General features: G+C 47.3%; 1 protein-coding gene across 2 annotated transcripts; it reads right to left on the bottom strand.

Annotated features, from left to right (window-relative positions):
• Window positions 1-166: 166 nt before the first annotated feature.
• Window positions 167-15,699, bottom strand: rubcn (rubicon autophagy regulator). Of its 2 annotated transcripts, XM_066709081.1 has the most exons (21): window positions 15,449-15,699; window positions 12,149-12,302; window positions 11,946-12,029; window positions 11,671-11,827; window positions 11,434-11,540; window positions 11,116-11,281; window positions 10,598-11,020; window positions 8,581-8,676; window positions 8,254-8,369; window positions 7,866-8,073; window positions 7,627-7,731; window positions 6,777-6,851; window positions 5,756-5,822; window positions 5,462-5,594; window positions 5,117-5,262; window positions 4,870-4,934; window positions 4,497-4,735; window positions 4,326-4,387; window positions 3,977-4,130; window positions 3,764-3,857; window positions 167-2,068 (listed from the first exon to the last, which is right to left on the bottom strand). In XM_066709081.1, exons 1-21 carry the CDS (start codon window positions 15,481-15,483, stop codon window positions 1,908-1,910), a joined length of 2,847 nt encoding a protein of 948 aa, XP_066565178.1. In that variant the 5' UTR covers window positions 15,484-15,699; the 3' UTR covers window positions 167-1,907. The 2 variants fall into 2 exon arrangements, with proteins under 2 accessions (XP_066565178.1, XP_066565179.1); XM_066709082.1 differs by lacking the exon at window positions 6,777-6,851.
• Between the last annotated feature and the right edge of the window lie 153 nt (window positions 15,700-15,852).

Genomic DNA, 15,852 nt, shown 5'->3' with positions numbered 1-15,852 from the left:
CCTTGCATTCCCCTCACACCAATTCTGGACACTGACAGAGAAATGGGATTCCATTCCATGACACCATGGGGTAACAGTCAGTCTGCGTCATTGATGCCCTGATTGACACCATCAGCAGTGCCCCAGCCCCTGCCACTTCCGCACTGTAAACAGCTGAGACACAGGACAACTTTCTAAGCTTTTTATTCCAGTGTAAAATGAAGAGTTTCTCCATCTCCAAGTAAACGTCAGCCCACACAAGTCAGCTTCACCGCTTATCACTCCACAGCTAAACTGACTATTGAATTTCAAAGACGATTACAACAACAGCAGCAGCAGCAAACAAAATTAAATCTTAAAGTGCAAAATTAGGAAGAGAAAACAAATGTGCAAAAACAAACAGATAAAACCAAGCTTTGTTCTTTTCTTTAAAGTTAAACTGATGTAAAAAATGGTCTGGAAGTGATCTGGAGTCAGAAACTAGGAAACTTTGCACTGGATCAAAAAGCTGCATTTTCAAAGTGGTTTGCATTAAAAACAATGTAATTACATGGAATTTGTTTTGTCCATAAAGCAGGTGCTACCTGCTACTGTAAACCTTTACAATTATTTACAGGAAATGTGAGGCCTATTGTGTTTTGGAGCAGCTTTGCAAACCAAAGAGAGTAAAACAATCTGAACAGCACCTCAGCAGCCTGCAGGGTTTATTGGCTTTATTACAATTTCACAATGCTAAAGGCTGAGATACAAATTTAAGTCAGACCATGAAGGAGGTTCAAAAGTTATTTAATAACTTGAGGTGCTGCAAGATAATCTCAAAGCAAAGCACTGAGAAGAACTGATTGACTCTCTGAGCTCAGCAGACTGTTCCTCAGTGTGTGCACATCTGCTGCAACACTTTCTATAGGACTGGGCAACTGTACGCCAGTAGACATAATCACACAGCAGGATATATACAGGATACAGGATAAGTGTGAACAAAAAACAAATTAAATTAAAAGAGGTAATCGTTAACAAAGTGAGGAACAAAAAAAAAAAAAAATCAATGCCATTCCCACCAGATTGCCAGAAATCATAGCTTTAGACATGCAACAACATGACAGAGATGCAGAATGGAGTGTTGCAGCTGGAGAAAACACCTGCTCTGTTAGGGGGCTGGCTACTGCGCCCCCCCTACCCCCTGCCACAAAATCTTCCCTCTGTTCTCCCCAGCACCCGTGATACTCCACTCAATACTATTTACATCCTTTCCACCGTCCAGCCGTACACAGCACAGCACGGACACTCTACAGCAGTGCAACAAGATCACTAATCAGAGCTGCTCGGAAAAAATAAATGTGCGTTCTTTTACAAAACTGAAGGCAGCACCTGCACACGCAGTGATACGGACACATTGATGCGTACAACAGGACAAACTCGCACACCAACACATAGCACAGCAATCGCCCGCTGATCTGTGCAGTGTTTCTCACACCCAGCTCTACTCTTGTTCACTCACAGACACAGAGGCACAGAACAGACTCTACCGCCTGGATCGAAGACAGAAATACATTCATGGTATTGTCTTAGGTAATACAAAGGTCTGAAACAGAGAGACCCATAGCCGCCCGGCAAAAGGAACCCACCAATTAAATAGTCTCTGCATCAGCTGCCCCCCTCCCCCCACAATCCACAAGCACCCGGCAGACAGGGGGTGCTAATCCACTTGATGAATGTACTGCAGCTGTGCATTTCAGTGTTCGCAGACTGAAGGGAGTGTGGGGCAACAGGGGAGAAGGACGTGGGGTAGTTGAGAGAGAAATAAAAATGGAGGCGTTTGCACCTGTGTGCAAGTTCTACAGGACAGTCTTTTGTACTTTAATTTCAGGTTCTCTCACTTGGTCTCTCTCCCCCTCTTCCTCCTCCTCCTCCACTCCCCTGGGGCAAAGCTAGGCTCCCCCTGGTGTGCCCCCTCCTTCGTCCTCCCCCTGGTCCTGCTGCTCCTCCATATTCCGCCTCGCCAGCCGCTCCCTCCTCTTGGCCAGTCGCAGGCACTTCGGACACTCCTGCTGCCCCCGAAAACACACCCGATGGTAACACGCCTTGCAGTCTGAGAGAAGGGGAGATATGGAAGAGAGTGAAGTGTTAGTGCAATGCACCCAGGGATCAATCACATAATCCTCCACACTACCAAACTGACCTCCTCAAAGAACCAAAAACTTGAAGGGAGAACTTCTTCAAGTAAGAACCCAGGCAAAATAAAAAGACAAAATACAAGAACAAGGAATGAGCAACGACTGTTTAGCCTCTTGAGATCTGAGGCTCAGTAAAACAACTGAAATTGCTGTTTTTTTTATCACGTAACACAAAACAAGCTATGACAATCCAACCCTCAGCTGTAGGGCTAGATTTGAATGGACAACCTTCAGTTCCACAAGCAGGTCCTTTAACCACTAGCCCACACCACTTGCTCGTCTCACTGGTTTCACCACTTTTTAGCTCAGTGAGAAACAACAGAGCCATGGGGCAATGGGACGGTGATCTCGCTGTCAGGGGAGGGGCCAAGTATAAAAGCAGGGTGGCTCCAGAAGTAGTGCAGATCAAAGTCACTGCCCTGTGGGTGGCCTTTCTGCCTAACCCAGGTCTAGAGACAGATCAGACAGTGTGCAGGCATGCCCACACTGAGACAAATTATATATATCACATACATACACACAAACAAACTAGGTGTATATTTCTCAGCCTACAGTGTGTTCAGCTACAAGCATGTTGGTATTAAACTAAGTAAAGATCAGCACTATCCCTGCTGTTGCTGCCACACCAACTTACTATTCACAACTGTGCACTAGAAAAAATACATATGCATCAGAAATAATATATAGATGCAGAAAATATGCTTTTAAAAAATATATGTATATATAAAATAAACCTTAAGGCCAGTAACAGAGATGCTCTAAGTGCAAGTGACCTCTCTCAGCTCAAGCTATAGTTGCCATTTATAATGGATCTGACCTTGAGTGACCTGCGTCTGTGCAGATTTTATTTTAATACCAGTTTCCGCTGAGTTGTTCGTGTGCAGATAATATTCAAACGTAACAGTACTGTGGAAAATTTATAAAACACCACCACCACCAACAGGATCATAAGTTAAAGCAACTATTCACTGAGAAAGCCTACTTACCATGTCTCCAAAATCACTTCTAGCTGACCTATCGCCACCACCTCACACATGAGACTCCCCTCCACCCTAACCACCAAGCAGCTTAGACAGCCCCTTCACTAATACAGGGACCACTCACAGAGCGCAGCATTATCTGCTCCCACTACCAGACGGATTCTACACAGAGGGCTGTATGCTCACACATTCCACATCCCATTTAATAGAACTGCATTATCATCACATGACATGCACAAGCTCAAAGACAGCAACACACACAGAGCTACATACTGTCGCTTGGTCATAGGGCAATTCACTGGGCTGCCTTCTGACTGCTCTCACTGTCTTCCCTCCTCTCGTTACTTTCCTACTCTGCCTGTCAATTATCCTCTCTACTGCTCTCTGCTTGCCCATCCTGGTCCTCCCAAGGTATTTGAGGAAGCGGCACAGACAGTGAAGTTTCCCTCCTCTGCTTTTTTCTCTTCCACCTCTGTCTGCCTCTCTCCACTACCTCCGCCACACTCTCCCCACTGCACTTTCCTCTCCTTCCATCTTCCCCTCTCCACTGCCTTCTCCCTCTCACCCACTGCTTTGGCAACACTAAACAACCCTCCAGCCAGCAGGGGGAGTGGTGCCCTTGAGCCTCACCTTCACAGCGTTGGCACTTGTTCAGCTCAAAGGGGAAGATGATGTCCTTGTCATTCCCACAGAACTCACAGACAAACCCCTTTGCCTGGCACAGCTGCAGAGAGTGAGCGGCAGGAAGAGAGAGAAATCAGTCATCAGTCAATCAGTGTGTGTGTGTGTGTTTGTACATATTTATATAAAAGTGTGAGTGGTTGTGTGCCAGGTGATGCTCACCACACAGCCAGCAACATGTATAGAACCCAGTCGCAATAGCTCTCGCAGACGGGTGGGCAGCTCTCCGCGGCGCACCTCACTGAGGTCATTGAGTGAGAATAGGTGCAGGTCCTCCGTCAGGTGACCTGGGACACAGTCAAACTGATCCAAAACACTGAGATCGAAGAGGAGGAGCGGGAGAAGAGAGAGAGTGTAAGAGACCCCACTATACTGTAACTCAATGCATTGTACTCAGCTGCACTATACTGACCTTTACAAGTACTAAACACTGTATTGTACTGCTCTGTACACCACTGTACCCTCTAACGCACTATTCCTACATTTGCTTCAATGAAAGGGGGGCCCTTACTCTTTGGCCAGGCGGCAGGTCTTGAACATATTCTTCATGTGGAACAGCTGAACCCTCAGGAGCTGAGAGAGACACACAGACATAGAAATGAAGACATCACTCAACAACCGTAGTGTGCATCAATGAATATATCACAGTGTCAGTTAGTGTGTAAGTATGTGGCCTGCCTACCCGCACTTGCTCCAGCGCCTTCACCTTCCTGTAGAGGGCGCTGTTGATGTCGTCCAGGTTGAAGAGGGGGTCCCCAGCGATCTTGCCAAGCAGGTCGCGAGCAAAGTTGCTGACGGGCTGCTTACTGAAGTCCCACCTACGCAGCACTCGCCCGGGGACCACGGCCTGCGCATTCTCATGGCAACACTGACAGAAATACCGGCCCAGGTATTCACAGTACCGCAGACGCTTTATATAGTCTGAGACAGAGAGAGAGGATGAACAGTCTCCTCAATAACGAGTGCTCCTTCTCACACTCACACACACACACACACTATCTCTCTCAGAACAACACCCATCTTTTTATGCACCACTCCATCTGTCTGTCTCTCACCTGGATCAATACGGGTCCCACAGCCAGCACATCTGTAGTTCTGTTTGGCCACCACCACCTTTCTCCTGACATAGAAGGAGAGAGTTGTTAAATCTGGCACTGGCTGGGAAAACACTCACTACTGGTTTTAAACATTTTAAAGTATAAATCCAAAATTAATAGGGCTTCCTCACAGGGGGGCCTGTGGTTACACTGAACCCCCACCACCCCTTCCTCCTGCTGTCCTCTGGCCCCCTGCTGTACTCACTTGGGCGCTGGGTGGATGTTGAAGATGATCTGTGGCCGAGGGGGCGCCCACTCCAGATTTCCTCGCACCCGGATACGGAGCTTGTAGATGTCAGCGTGCTCACCGTCATCGGGGGAGATGGGCAGCGAGTCAGGGATGGGCAGCAACTGACGGGACAGGCGAGAGTCAGGGGAGCTGGACCGTACTACATCGCTGTAATGTGCTGAGCCTCAGGGTATAGTGTTATGCTGTATTATACTGTATTATGCTAGACTGTACTGCACTACAAAGTTGCAACTACACTGGATTATATTTCCTTGCGCCATTTTGTGCTGTAATGCAGTGTGCCTGGGACAGGGCCCCTACCTTTTGAGGTGCATCTTGCTCAGGGACCAGCCAGTCAAGCTCGGAGGCGGCAGGGAGCTGCATGCCCTCGAACTGCCGCAGTAACCCCATGGCAACCGACTCAGCAGAGTTTGACTGCAGGAACGAGTGAGTGCTGGGCAGGGAGGGGGAGAGGACAGGGTGATTAGAGTGAGAAAGCAGAAAGAGATTGAGAGACTGCTGTGAGAGTGAGCAGGACAGGAAGAGAGGAGAGGAGAGGAATACAGAGAGGAGGAAACAAGAAGAGCACAGAGGAGTGCCGGAGAAAACACTCACAGCGAATCCGAGCTCAGAAACGACCTGCTGCTGGTGCTGCCCGTCACGGTACGCTTGATATCGGCATCTAGAGGGAGAAAATCAGGAGAAGGAGAGGCAGAGAGAAAAAGAGAGAGAGAGGGAGGGAGGGAGAGGGAGAGAGTAAAATCAAGTTTGGTTTAAATGTAACCCTGGTAATAAATAAAAAACAAAAAAACAAAGCAGCCCACACACATACACAAATCAGATATCTAGACACAGGAAACAGGGACAGCACATTATGATGAGAAGTGAGAGGTCAAAACCTTCCTGCACAGTGGGGGTGGGGGGATGCTGGTGGGGGTTGTGTGGTGACAGACAGACAGACAGACAGACGCACGCACGCATGCACGCTGCAGGAGCATTATGAGCAGCATAGAGGGATGAGAGCCAGGCCCTGGGAGAGCTGAGCCAGAGCCTGACTGCCCAGCCAGAGGAACAGAGTGAATGATGAGCAAGCAGCTGTCTCCTCAATCGAACCCTGCACCCTTGTGCCCTGTTCTCCTCCCTTTGAGACTAGGAAACTAGGAGCGTAACACTCACTCTGCTAATGGCCTAATCGATATATGCAGAGTGTCAACATCTGCTGTACCAAGCCCAACGACAGTGATCGCCATTTGGCAGAGGAGCAGATCCTCCTTAAGGACTGAAGGACTGCCCTAAAGCAGAGACTCTAGAGTAGGGAGCCAAGGGAAAGGTAGGGTACATGATTGAAGATGCAGCCAGCAAATGAGTAACTGAGAAATGAATGGGCGAGTTAGTGAGTGAGTGAGTGAGTGAGTGAACTCCACCCTTAAGACATCAACACAACCCAGAGCTACTAACGTCTACTGCACCCAAAGCACAGGCCTCTGCCTCCAATGCACACAAACCCGCACACACCAACACTGGAGCTCTAACCCTCACACCCAGGCAGGCAGACACGCACACGCACACGCACACACTGCACAAGCAGGCAAACCCCTCCCTCTGTGTGCAGCGCAGGGGGCAAAGTCTCTGGTACCTGAGAAGAGGGAGGCGAGGGACAGTGAAAGCCCACTCCTCGACACCACCAGCAGGGAACCCCCCTCGCTGCCATCTGAGGGACAACGAGACTTTAATGGGCACTGTTTCCATGCTGACAAAACCCAGGCAAAACCTGCAGGCCAATGCGTGCCATGCCTCTACCTCCTCCAGGACAGCCAGTTCTCACCAAACACTTTTGCCATGACAACAAACCCCCATGACAGAATCCTGCTCTCCACAACATACACTACACACCCAAGCTCTGAGCCCTACAAACCCTGCATCTCTGCTGAAACACACTAACAGTGAATTAGTCTGTAGTACATTTTTACAGATAGACAGTCAGGATTGCAGCAGCTCTACGGTAGCATCTCCGGCCATCTCACAGTACTGTCTAGGAAGAGAAACTGCAAATGTAAATCTGCAGAAACCGGCAACAAGTTGACATGGAGAGAAATTAGGCAGGCTTCCAGTTTAGGTACCGACAGTGATAGGGTTTGGGCTTTCTGTAAGCATTTCATCCCGTAATAGCGTCCTCACACACTATAAAGAACACCCACACAAACACAAAACCCAGCCTGTAATGGGAATGAATGAGTTAATGGATAACAGAGGACACAGATCATTCAAGTCTGAGAAATTCAGTGAGTGTGTTGCTAGTATATACAACCAACTGAAGATACACAGGTCTTTAGCCAAGCAAAAGTCCCCCAAAACCTAGCTTCACTGTCTCGCTCAACTCCTATCTCTCCCCTTGGTCTCTGCCTCTTGGATTCTTCCTCGACACCTGATCTCTCCGTTGAATCCTTTTCCTCTCCTTCTCCCTCCCTCCCTCCCTCTCTCCATACCTCTCAGTTCACACTCCTCCACTTCTTCTGCAGAGCCGGAGTCAGAGAGATGAACAGACTCCTCCGAGCTGGGCTGCGAGCCACCGCTGTCTGTGGTGATGAATGCTGAGAGAGAGAGAGAGAGAAAGAGAGGGATTTAAAGAGGAAGAGTAGGGAAAGAGGAAGAGGAAGGGAACAAGGGGAGGTCTAAGTAGATGAGGGATGAGAGAGAAAAAAAAATTGATATACACGGAACTCACTGTGCTGAGACTGCGGAGCCGGATGCACCCGACTGCTGCGGATCTGCTGCCGGCGGATGCGGATCTTCTGTTTGAGCTGCTGGATCTCGGTGTCGTTCTCCTCCTCCTCCTCCGCCTCGCCCGCCAGCTCGCCACGCACACGCAGGTTACACTTCATGAGTTCGATCGCCGCGATCAGAGACTCCGAGATGCTGAAGTGGGCGTTCTCCTGTGGGCAGACACAGGGCACCGTTATCACCACTCCCTACTCTCCTCCACCACTTCCTCACTCCTGGTCTCCCCCCCCCACTCCACTTTGCCAGTGTGCCTATGTACATCACTCCCTCTCTCTGTCCTTGTTTCCTTCTCACACTCTCCCTCTTCCTCCACTGTAGCCTCCCTGCCTCACCTTCTCCAGGTCAGCACAGCTGCCAAAATCCTGTTCAGAGAGGTAGCTGATAAGGCTCTGTCCCTCCAAAGGCCGGCGGAACATGCTTTCTGAGACGCTGCCATACTGAGACCCATCTGCAACATGCCACACAACAACAGACAACAGACATGACACACGGACACGAGGAAAGCAACACCCAACAGACAAGGATGTGCAACACACACACACACACACACACACACACACACAAGAAAGAAATCACACATTTAAATAAAAAAATACCTCACAATCAATATAAACACAAAGTTATAAAAGTTTCCATTAATTACTCAGTACCGTACTCACCGGACTCCATGTACAGAGAACTAGGTGTGCTGTTCTCACTGCTCTGTGGGGAAAAGGCACCGCACTCCTTCAATGCGCACACCTCTGCCTGCGACTCTGTCACACACACAAAAACACACAGGTCAGCCATATTGAACGTCTCCACAGATTCTCCACTTGTGCTCAAACTGTAGTGCACTACTAATCTACAATTGTTTTGCATTTTGGCTAGAATATTCGCAACATTTGTGATAGGGGGTGTGACATATAAACAGATATAGACATACCAAATATACGCAGAGGGTTATAGTAAATATGTCCTTTCGTAACATATACAGTGTGCAGTATATATCACAGTTCAAAATATATATACACAGAGAGTACATCTTGTCTGTCTCCAACCAACAGATCACTGGTATCACTGAATGAATGAACAAATGTGAACAATCTTGCAAAAGAAAAATAACATTCACAAATAAACAAATGATTAAATGAATACATACATAAGTATAAATAAAATAAAAACTCCTGTGAATATGACAAATTAGCTTAGACTGTGGCCTGGGCTGAGACAGACCCCCTCAAAACCTTCTCCTTTTTCTCCTCCTCTTTCATGCTCTATATTTTCTCATTCTCTTAGCCGCTGTCCACTCTCTCTCCTTGGGCCTGCACTCACGCTTCAGCCTCACCCAGCCCAGACCACACAGTGTTATAGCATAGCAAACACAAAAAGAATCACAATCACACTGATAGGATCACGTAAGTACAGAGCCCTGTTATATTCAAATGATACCACCCCCCCTCCACCCACAGAGCTGTTGTCCCATTTTCCCACAGCACTATATTAGCCTGGGTCAGACCCTGCACAGTAAGCCCTGGACAAGCTGGAACAGATAGTAGTGTGTTCATGCCCAGTAGTTGTTTTCATCTCAACGTGTATAGATTATCTCTGTCAAAGTTGTTCATTTTAATAAAACAGAGGTCTGTACAGTAATAACCATATGAAATGCAGGTTGATTGGGGTACATGCCCAGGTACATAAGGGGGTTGATGGAGGGGTTGATGGATAAAGGAAGGGGAAGAGAAAGAAAAAGTGCAGCGCCAGCACTGCCAACCTGCCACCGGGTCCTCTATTATAATGGTGATGTTCCTGTGTCCCCCTCCTTCACATAGCACAAAGAGAGAGAGGGAGAGGAGTTAAGAGGGGTTACACAGGGAGAGAGAGAGAGAAAGAGAGAGTGGTTGGAGTAGGAGAGAGTAGGGGGTCAAAAGAGAAAAAAAGAAAGAACGAGAGAAAGATAAGGCGCTTTTACACTGCCATTCATGATCCGGATCAAATGCATTGGTACATTTGATCCAGATCAGTGGTGTCACGTCTACACTGCCATTTGATTAACTGTCAGCAGCCCGAGGGGTCTTCACATGGGCACTAGCACGTAAGTCCAAACTTTATTATATGTATATATTAAATTAGTCATTTAGAGCACAGAGCTATATAAAGAACTTTTATTTTATTACTAATTATTCGTATATTCGTAATTATAAGTAAAACAACCCATCTGCATATTTTTTCACAACCAAAACATTTTACATCAAAATATAATTAAATATTTCTTGCTAACATAAAATAACAAGCCATTTATTGTTTAATTATATTTTATTGATAATACAGGCAGTAGGGAAGTGTTCCATTATCTGCTCCACTGATGTGAAGGCTGCCTTTAAAACACACGGCGCCGCAGTGCAAGCCAGAACTTGAGCTGGTCACGCATTTACACTGCCGGGATCAAATGCTACCGATGCATTTGTTCCGGATCTGTACCATCTCCCCGAGAGGTACATTTGATCCGATCGCCGAGTGTTTACACTGCCATTTCAAATGCTACTGAACAACAACAACAACCGGGATAAACAAGATAATAGCTCCGATAGACCACACCATATCTCCTTATTCCTCACAATCAGAAACCCACACAACAACCCAAGCACACACAGACGTCCTTGTGTCCCCCGGAGCCCCTCCCCAGCCCCGCCTCACCTTGGCTGTGCTTCTGCGTGACTCCAGTGTCAGAGAACGAGCGCGCGTGTCCCCGCCGCGCCACCCCCGTGCGATCCGCCCCCTGGCCCTCTGAGAATGAGGACCGGCGTGGGGGAGGGCCCAGCAGCCCACACCCAGCGACAGAGCCCTCCTCCTGGTCACTAGGGGTGGAGCTCTGGCTGGAGCCTCTGCGCCGCCGTTGGCCCAGGTTACCAATGGCCAGGTATTCAGGTCCATCATCAAAGTCGCAATCTACCCCCTCGCCCCCCTCCCCCACCTCCACTCCCTGCACCGGAGAGGTGGGCACCGTCAGGGAGATTTGAGGGACTGCAGGAGGGGGTGGATCTGAGGACTGGGGGGGGCTCTCCTGCTGATCTCCACACACCCAAGGAGCTCCAGCTGCACTGACACAGAGAGAGACACCTGCAGAGAGAGAAAGAAAAGGAGCGAGAGAAAGAGGAGTTGGCGGGTTTGTATGAAAACACAGCACAGTCGCGGGCTCACAATGTGTTCTGTACCTGTCTCTCTCTGCCTGGGTGTGGAGTGTGAGGCCGTGTAACACTGGGGCACAGTGGTGAATGAATGCCTGCTCACCCCCCTGTCCGCTCTGACCTCGGACCCTGGCAGCACACACAGACTCTGACTCTTGAGCAAACCAATGGGAGACTGCTGAAGGTGGGATAGCTGGAGGGGAGAGAGAGGAAAGCGGATTCAGATTGAGTAGTGTGCTAACTGGCATGACAAGTGTGTGAAAATGAGTGAGACAGTAAGACAGATAGACTGTGAGGGAGTCCGTGAAGAGTGAAGCAGACAACTCGAGAGTCATTGCCACTCACCCTGCCCGTGTCGATGAGGGCCAGCAATCGTGGGTCATTCTGCTCCACCGCCTCCAGACACTGGAACATGGCAGAGACGTGGGGCTGCGAAAGCACGAATGCACCCTCTGGAAGGAGAGGGGAAAGAAAGACAAAGATGATACAATGAAAACGTATTGCAATTACAGCACACTGACACTAACACACCAACCAACACTTCCACATACATGCTAACTACAAGTGCACACTTTGCCTCACCATTGTAGAACTTGCGCGTGTGGTCGGGGTAGCGCAGCAGGGGGCGTAGCTGAGCAGACAGGCAGTGGATTTGCAGACTGTACAGCAGCCAGCGCTCCGCTTTGTGCCCCTCCCCCGTGGACAGCCCCTGTCCGGACACTGGCTCCAGCTGGTTGAACTACAGATGAGAAGAGGGGGAGAGCTACAGTGATCATGTCCCACACACAGTTTGACAACTAACATAGTGGGAGTGAGAGGGTGCAGTAGAGACAATGAGAGAGGGGTGTGTTCAGTACCTTCTGCACATGTACAGCCAGTTGTGGACTGATTAGGCGCACACACCACACGAAAGGCCAATAATCCTTCTGCTTGCAGTACACCTGGAACACAGCACAGCCACACACAAACTCAATGAATTATTCTCGATTTGCCAGATGCCTTTGTAACAGGAGACTTTCAGAACTGAAGACAAGATTGCTACCCCTGCCCGACCCTGTACCTGGTCGTGTTTGAGGCCATTACTGAGGATATAGTTCATGTCCTTGTGCAGTCGCTGCAGCCCCCCATAGCGAGACCACACGTTGGGGTTATTGGTGGATAGCAGCCCCTCCACGGTCGTCTTCAGGCTGAACAGCAGCTTCCAATGCTCTCGTCTGGGGAGGGGGTGCAGAGTCATGAGATACAGAACAGATAAACAGACACAGCACTGCTCAACAGAGCATTAGAGACAGAAGGTACAGCTCAGTTAGAGACAGGCTGCACAGCAAAAAGAATATGGTAGAGAGAGAGAGAGAGAGAGAGAGAGAATGACCTATCACAGAGAAAGCAATACAGCACAGTGATAAAAGGACTGGGGGGGTGAGCGTGCATACAGGAATAATGTTGCCCAAACAGGAGATAGATAAAAGATAAATTGCAATCAAATAATACAAGAAAGACAAGGAAGGGGTTGAGCTTAAGTATGAGGGTGACAGTATCTGTGCCCTTTACAATGATATCTACAGTGCAAACACCACAGGAACAGAAAATAACCACTAAAGGAGAAGAGGAAGAAAAGCGCAGAGTCCGCAGTGATTTTGTGCAGACTCACTTCCAGGATTTCCCAGTGTTCCCCCAAGTCAGCAAACTGTCGCTGTGCACACACACACACACAGCTCCTAAAAGGAATTTGTAGTGCCTTATGCAAGCCTGAGACAGATGCCACACATAACAGCAAGTAAGACCAATCTCAGTAGTGTGTACCTGATTTAGCCATGACATTTATAACAGGTCCTTTTCAGACAAGAGTAAATAATAATATTTTAAAAAGCATGCTGATATCAGACAGCACTTGCACACACAGACACACTTCAATTCAATTTAAGCTGCATCATTGTCACAGCTATTATACAAGTATTGCCATAGCAGATACAACGGATACACACAGTACACTAATCAATAAGAACAGACAACATTAACTGCACATTTAAAGGTAAAAATCTAGTTAAAGATACTGCAGATATGAAAGAGATATGCATTGTTCTACTTTCCTGCATTTTAGTGAACATTGTTTTGTTTTGTTGTTATTAAGCATAAAGGAGTCCTGGGGGGCAGTGGAGAATTACAAAAAAGATTACATTAAAATAAGATTAAATTATTACAAGATTACATTTCAAATAAAATGAAATTAGTTTCTACCCTCCCAGCAATCAGCTCTTCCAAAAGCAGCACCTGATAGAGGCTTATCAGATCAGAAGGTTAGAAATCAGAAGACAATTTCACTGTCTCCCAGACATAGAGAAGGCACCTTAAAGGTTAATTAAGAGGGAATATAAAGTAACAGATTAACTGAATTACTGGTTTAGCTCTTCCAGGGCCCTGACACATTCTGCAGCAGGACCAGGAATGTTGGGTCCTTCCAACACAGGCACACATATTGTACATCACATACACATAGAGATGGGAGGCTTGGTTAGTTTATGATCACTGTAAATAATACCAGGGTTCAGGTTTTGCACTCACCAAGCTATCTAGCCAGTGTGCCAAGTCATGGCTCCGTCCCCTAGTGAAGAGGGGGCCGTTCACCCACCAGTGGACTATTTAATCAGTAGAGATGATATATAATGATATAGGTATGTAATATACATACAGCTACAAGGAAACCCATTGGAAACAGATTTCAGGTACTTGGCCTACATACAAAAGCCTGTAGCTCACACAGACTGGAATGGATCAAACCTCTGTGCAAATGGAAGTCTGATTGGCTATCCTTATATACACACACAGACATGTTTATAAATACAGCCATACAAACTTGTCTGTGACGTGAAACTGTACAGCTGTTAAGGACGTTATAAAGTAGCGTATTGTATAAATTATACTGACTGATAATGCATCTCCTGTTGTTATAAACTAACTTAAGCATGCACATCCACACAAACCCAAACACACACTGCAGTCTGGAATACATGCCAGCCAGCTTCCTCATTCCCCCTCCATTTTACTAAGGCACATAAAGCCCAGTGCTTGCTGCCCTTTGCCCTGTCGAGGGTGGGAGCAATGAGGAAGTACCAGAGAGAAAGTGTATGACGTGAATGTTTAAGATAAAAGATCTCCAGGCGTTCTGACTTCACCTGACCCCGTTACAGAGACAGACTATCCAACAGGTCAGACTGCAGGCCTCTGTAAGCCTGATACAGAGAACCTACAAGGTCTTCTGGCTTCCTTTCGACTGGAGATCAAACTGTGTTACAGTGATTAAACAGTGTGTGGTTTAATTAGTCTGGGTTAATCTAATCTTTCCCCACTTAACGCCACTTTAAAACCCAATAACCTTGAAGCAATGCTTAATTTGTTGAGTTGATCAAATACATTAAGTAATTCAGGGCTGACGTGAAACAAATAACAGAAGACACGGTAGTCCTGCAGGACCAGTGTTCACCCACCACTACTCTAGGGCTCTTCAATTTGCTTCCACCCTGATGTGATTATTAACAACATAATGCAGTGTGGTGGGAGTGTTTGAAGAGGGTTGTTTAGGGTCGGTATAGAGAGTGTCAGGGCTGAAATGTCCCCATCCAAAATGTAAATAAAGTGGCTTTCTGCTCTATTGCAGCAGTTAGAAAAATAATGTTATCTGCTCTTCAAAAACCAAAAGATCTCAAATCAGTCCTGTTATGACTAATCATAGTGCACTTTGTTACTGGTTGGTTGTGATTTGATATGATATGCAAATGCACTTGGGGCTCCCCCCTCCCAAACGACACATTTGTTTGTGACAAATTGGTAGTCACTTGAAATCTATACTTAAGTGTTCACCGATTACATTAAATACTGTCATAAAACATACAGATGCTCTAACAAATATACAGATTCATACACACACATACGTGTTACAGTCTTCCAGCAGCGACAAAACCACAGGGATATGTGTGTGCTTATATCTCCTGTACCACCACACCACAGGACACCACTGTCGCCCTCCACCCTCGACACAACTACCTCTTAAGAGCTAAAATACATATAAATACACATACACGACATTGATTTGCACTCAGTTGTTTATGGCAAAACAAACTTATATGCTACCAATATTGATGGAAAAACGACATTTGTTTTTAAGGAGCATTTACAGACGGCACAGCCACAGTAGCCGCTTTCTTTTTCCAGAAACGAATGACATGCCATTGCCCTCAACACACACAGCGAGAAGCTCTCGCATACATACATAAACACATATATTCACACATACACAGATATATACACATTCACACACACACCTTGCTATTCTGGAAAACGCAGAAACTGGATCGTCACTCACCTGCGCTCCCCGGCCTCCGCCTCCAGAATCTCCATATTTGCCGGGACGGCGACGTGAAGGAGAACCGAACCTGCCCCGCCGGCTGCCTGCGGGGTAACGACCGAGGATTAATGATCCAATCTGCCACTGTCACCGTGTCTATCCTCGTCCTCCAGTCTTCCGAGCCATCCAGATCTGGAATGCACCACCAACACAGAGCCCAGCCCTCCTTTCGATCTGCTCTCTCTCTCTCTCTCTCTCTCTCTCTCTCTCTTTCGCTTTCTCACCGCCTACTTCCTCCTTCCGGGGTCGAGAACAGAACTACATCACCCAGAGTGCTCAGCGAATAAGGGGTTTTCAGCGTTTCATTTATTAGACAGGAAATAAAAATATAATCCATGTTTCCAAAACGCATTATTATTATT

This window comes from Amia ocellicauda, chromosome 7 (assembly GCF_036373705.1).
Source record: "Amia ocellicauda isolate fAmiCal2 chromosome 7, fAmiCal2.hap1, whole genome shotgun sequence".
In the NCBI taxonomy this organism is placed as follows: domain Eukaryota; kingdom Metazoa; phylum Chordata; class Actinopteri; order Amiiformes; family Amiidae; genus Amia; species Amia ocellicauda.
This window is presented reverse-complemented; position numbering and strand designations above follow the sequence as displayed.

Coding starts and splice junctions, on each gene's coding strand:
- rubcn (XM_066709081.1), bottom strand. CDS start 15,483: ATGGAGATTCTGGAGGCGGAGGCCGGGGAGCGCAG. Junction 6,852..7,626: donor GGAGGAGTGTGAACTGAGAG/GTATGGAGAGAG, acceptor GTTGTCCCTCAG/ATGGCAGCGAGGGGGGTTCC. Junction 4,131..4,325: donor ACCTGCCGCCTGGCCAAAGA/GTAAGGGCCCCC, acceptor CTTCGATCTCAG/TGTTTTGGATCAGTTTGACT.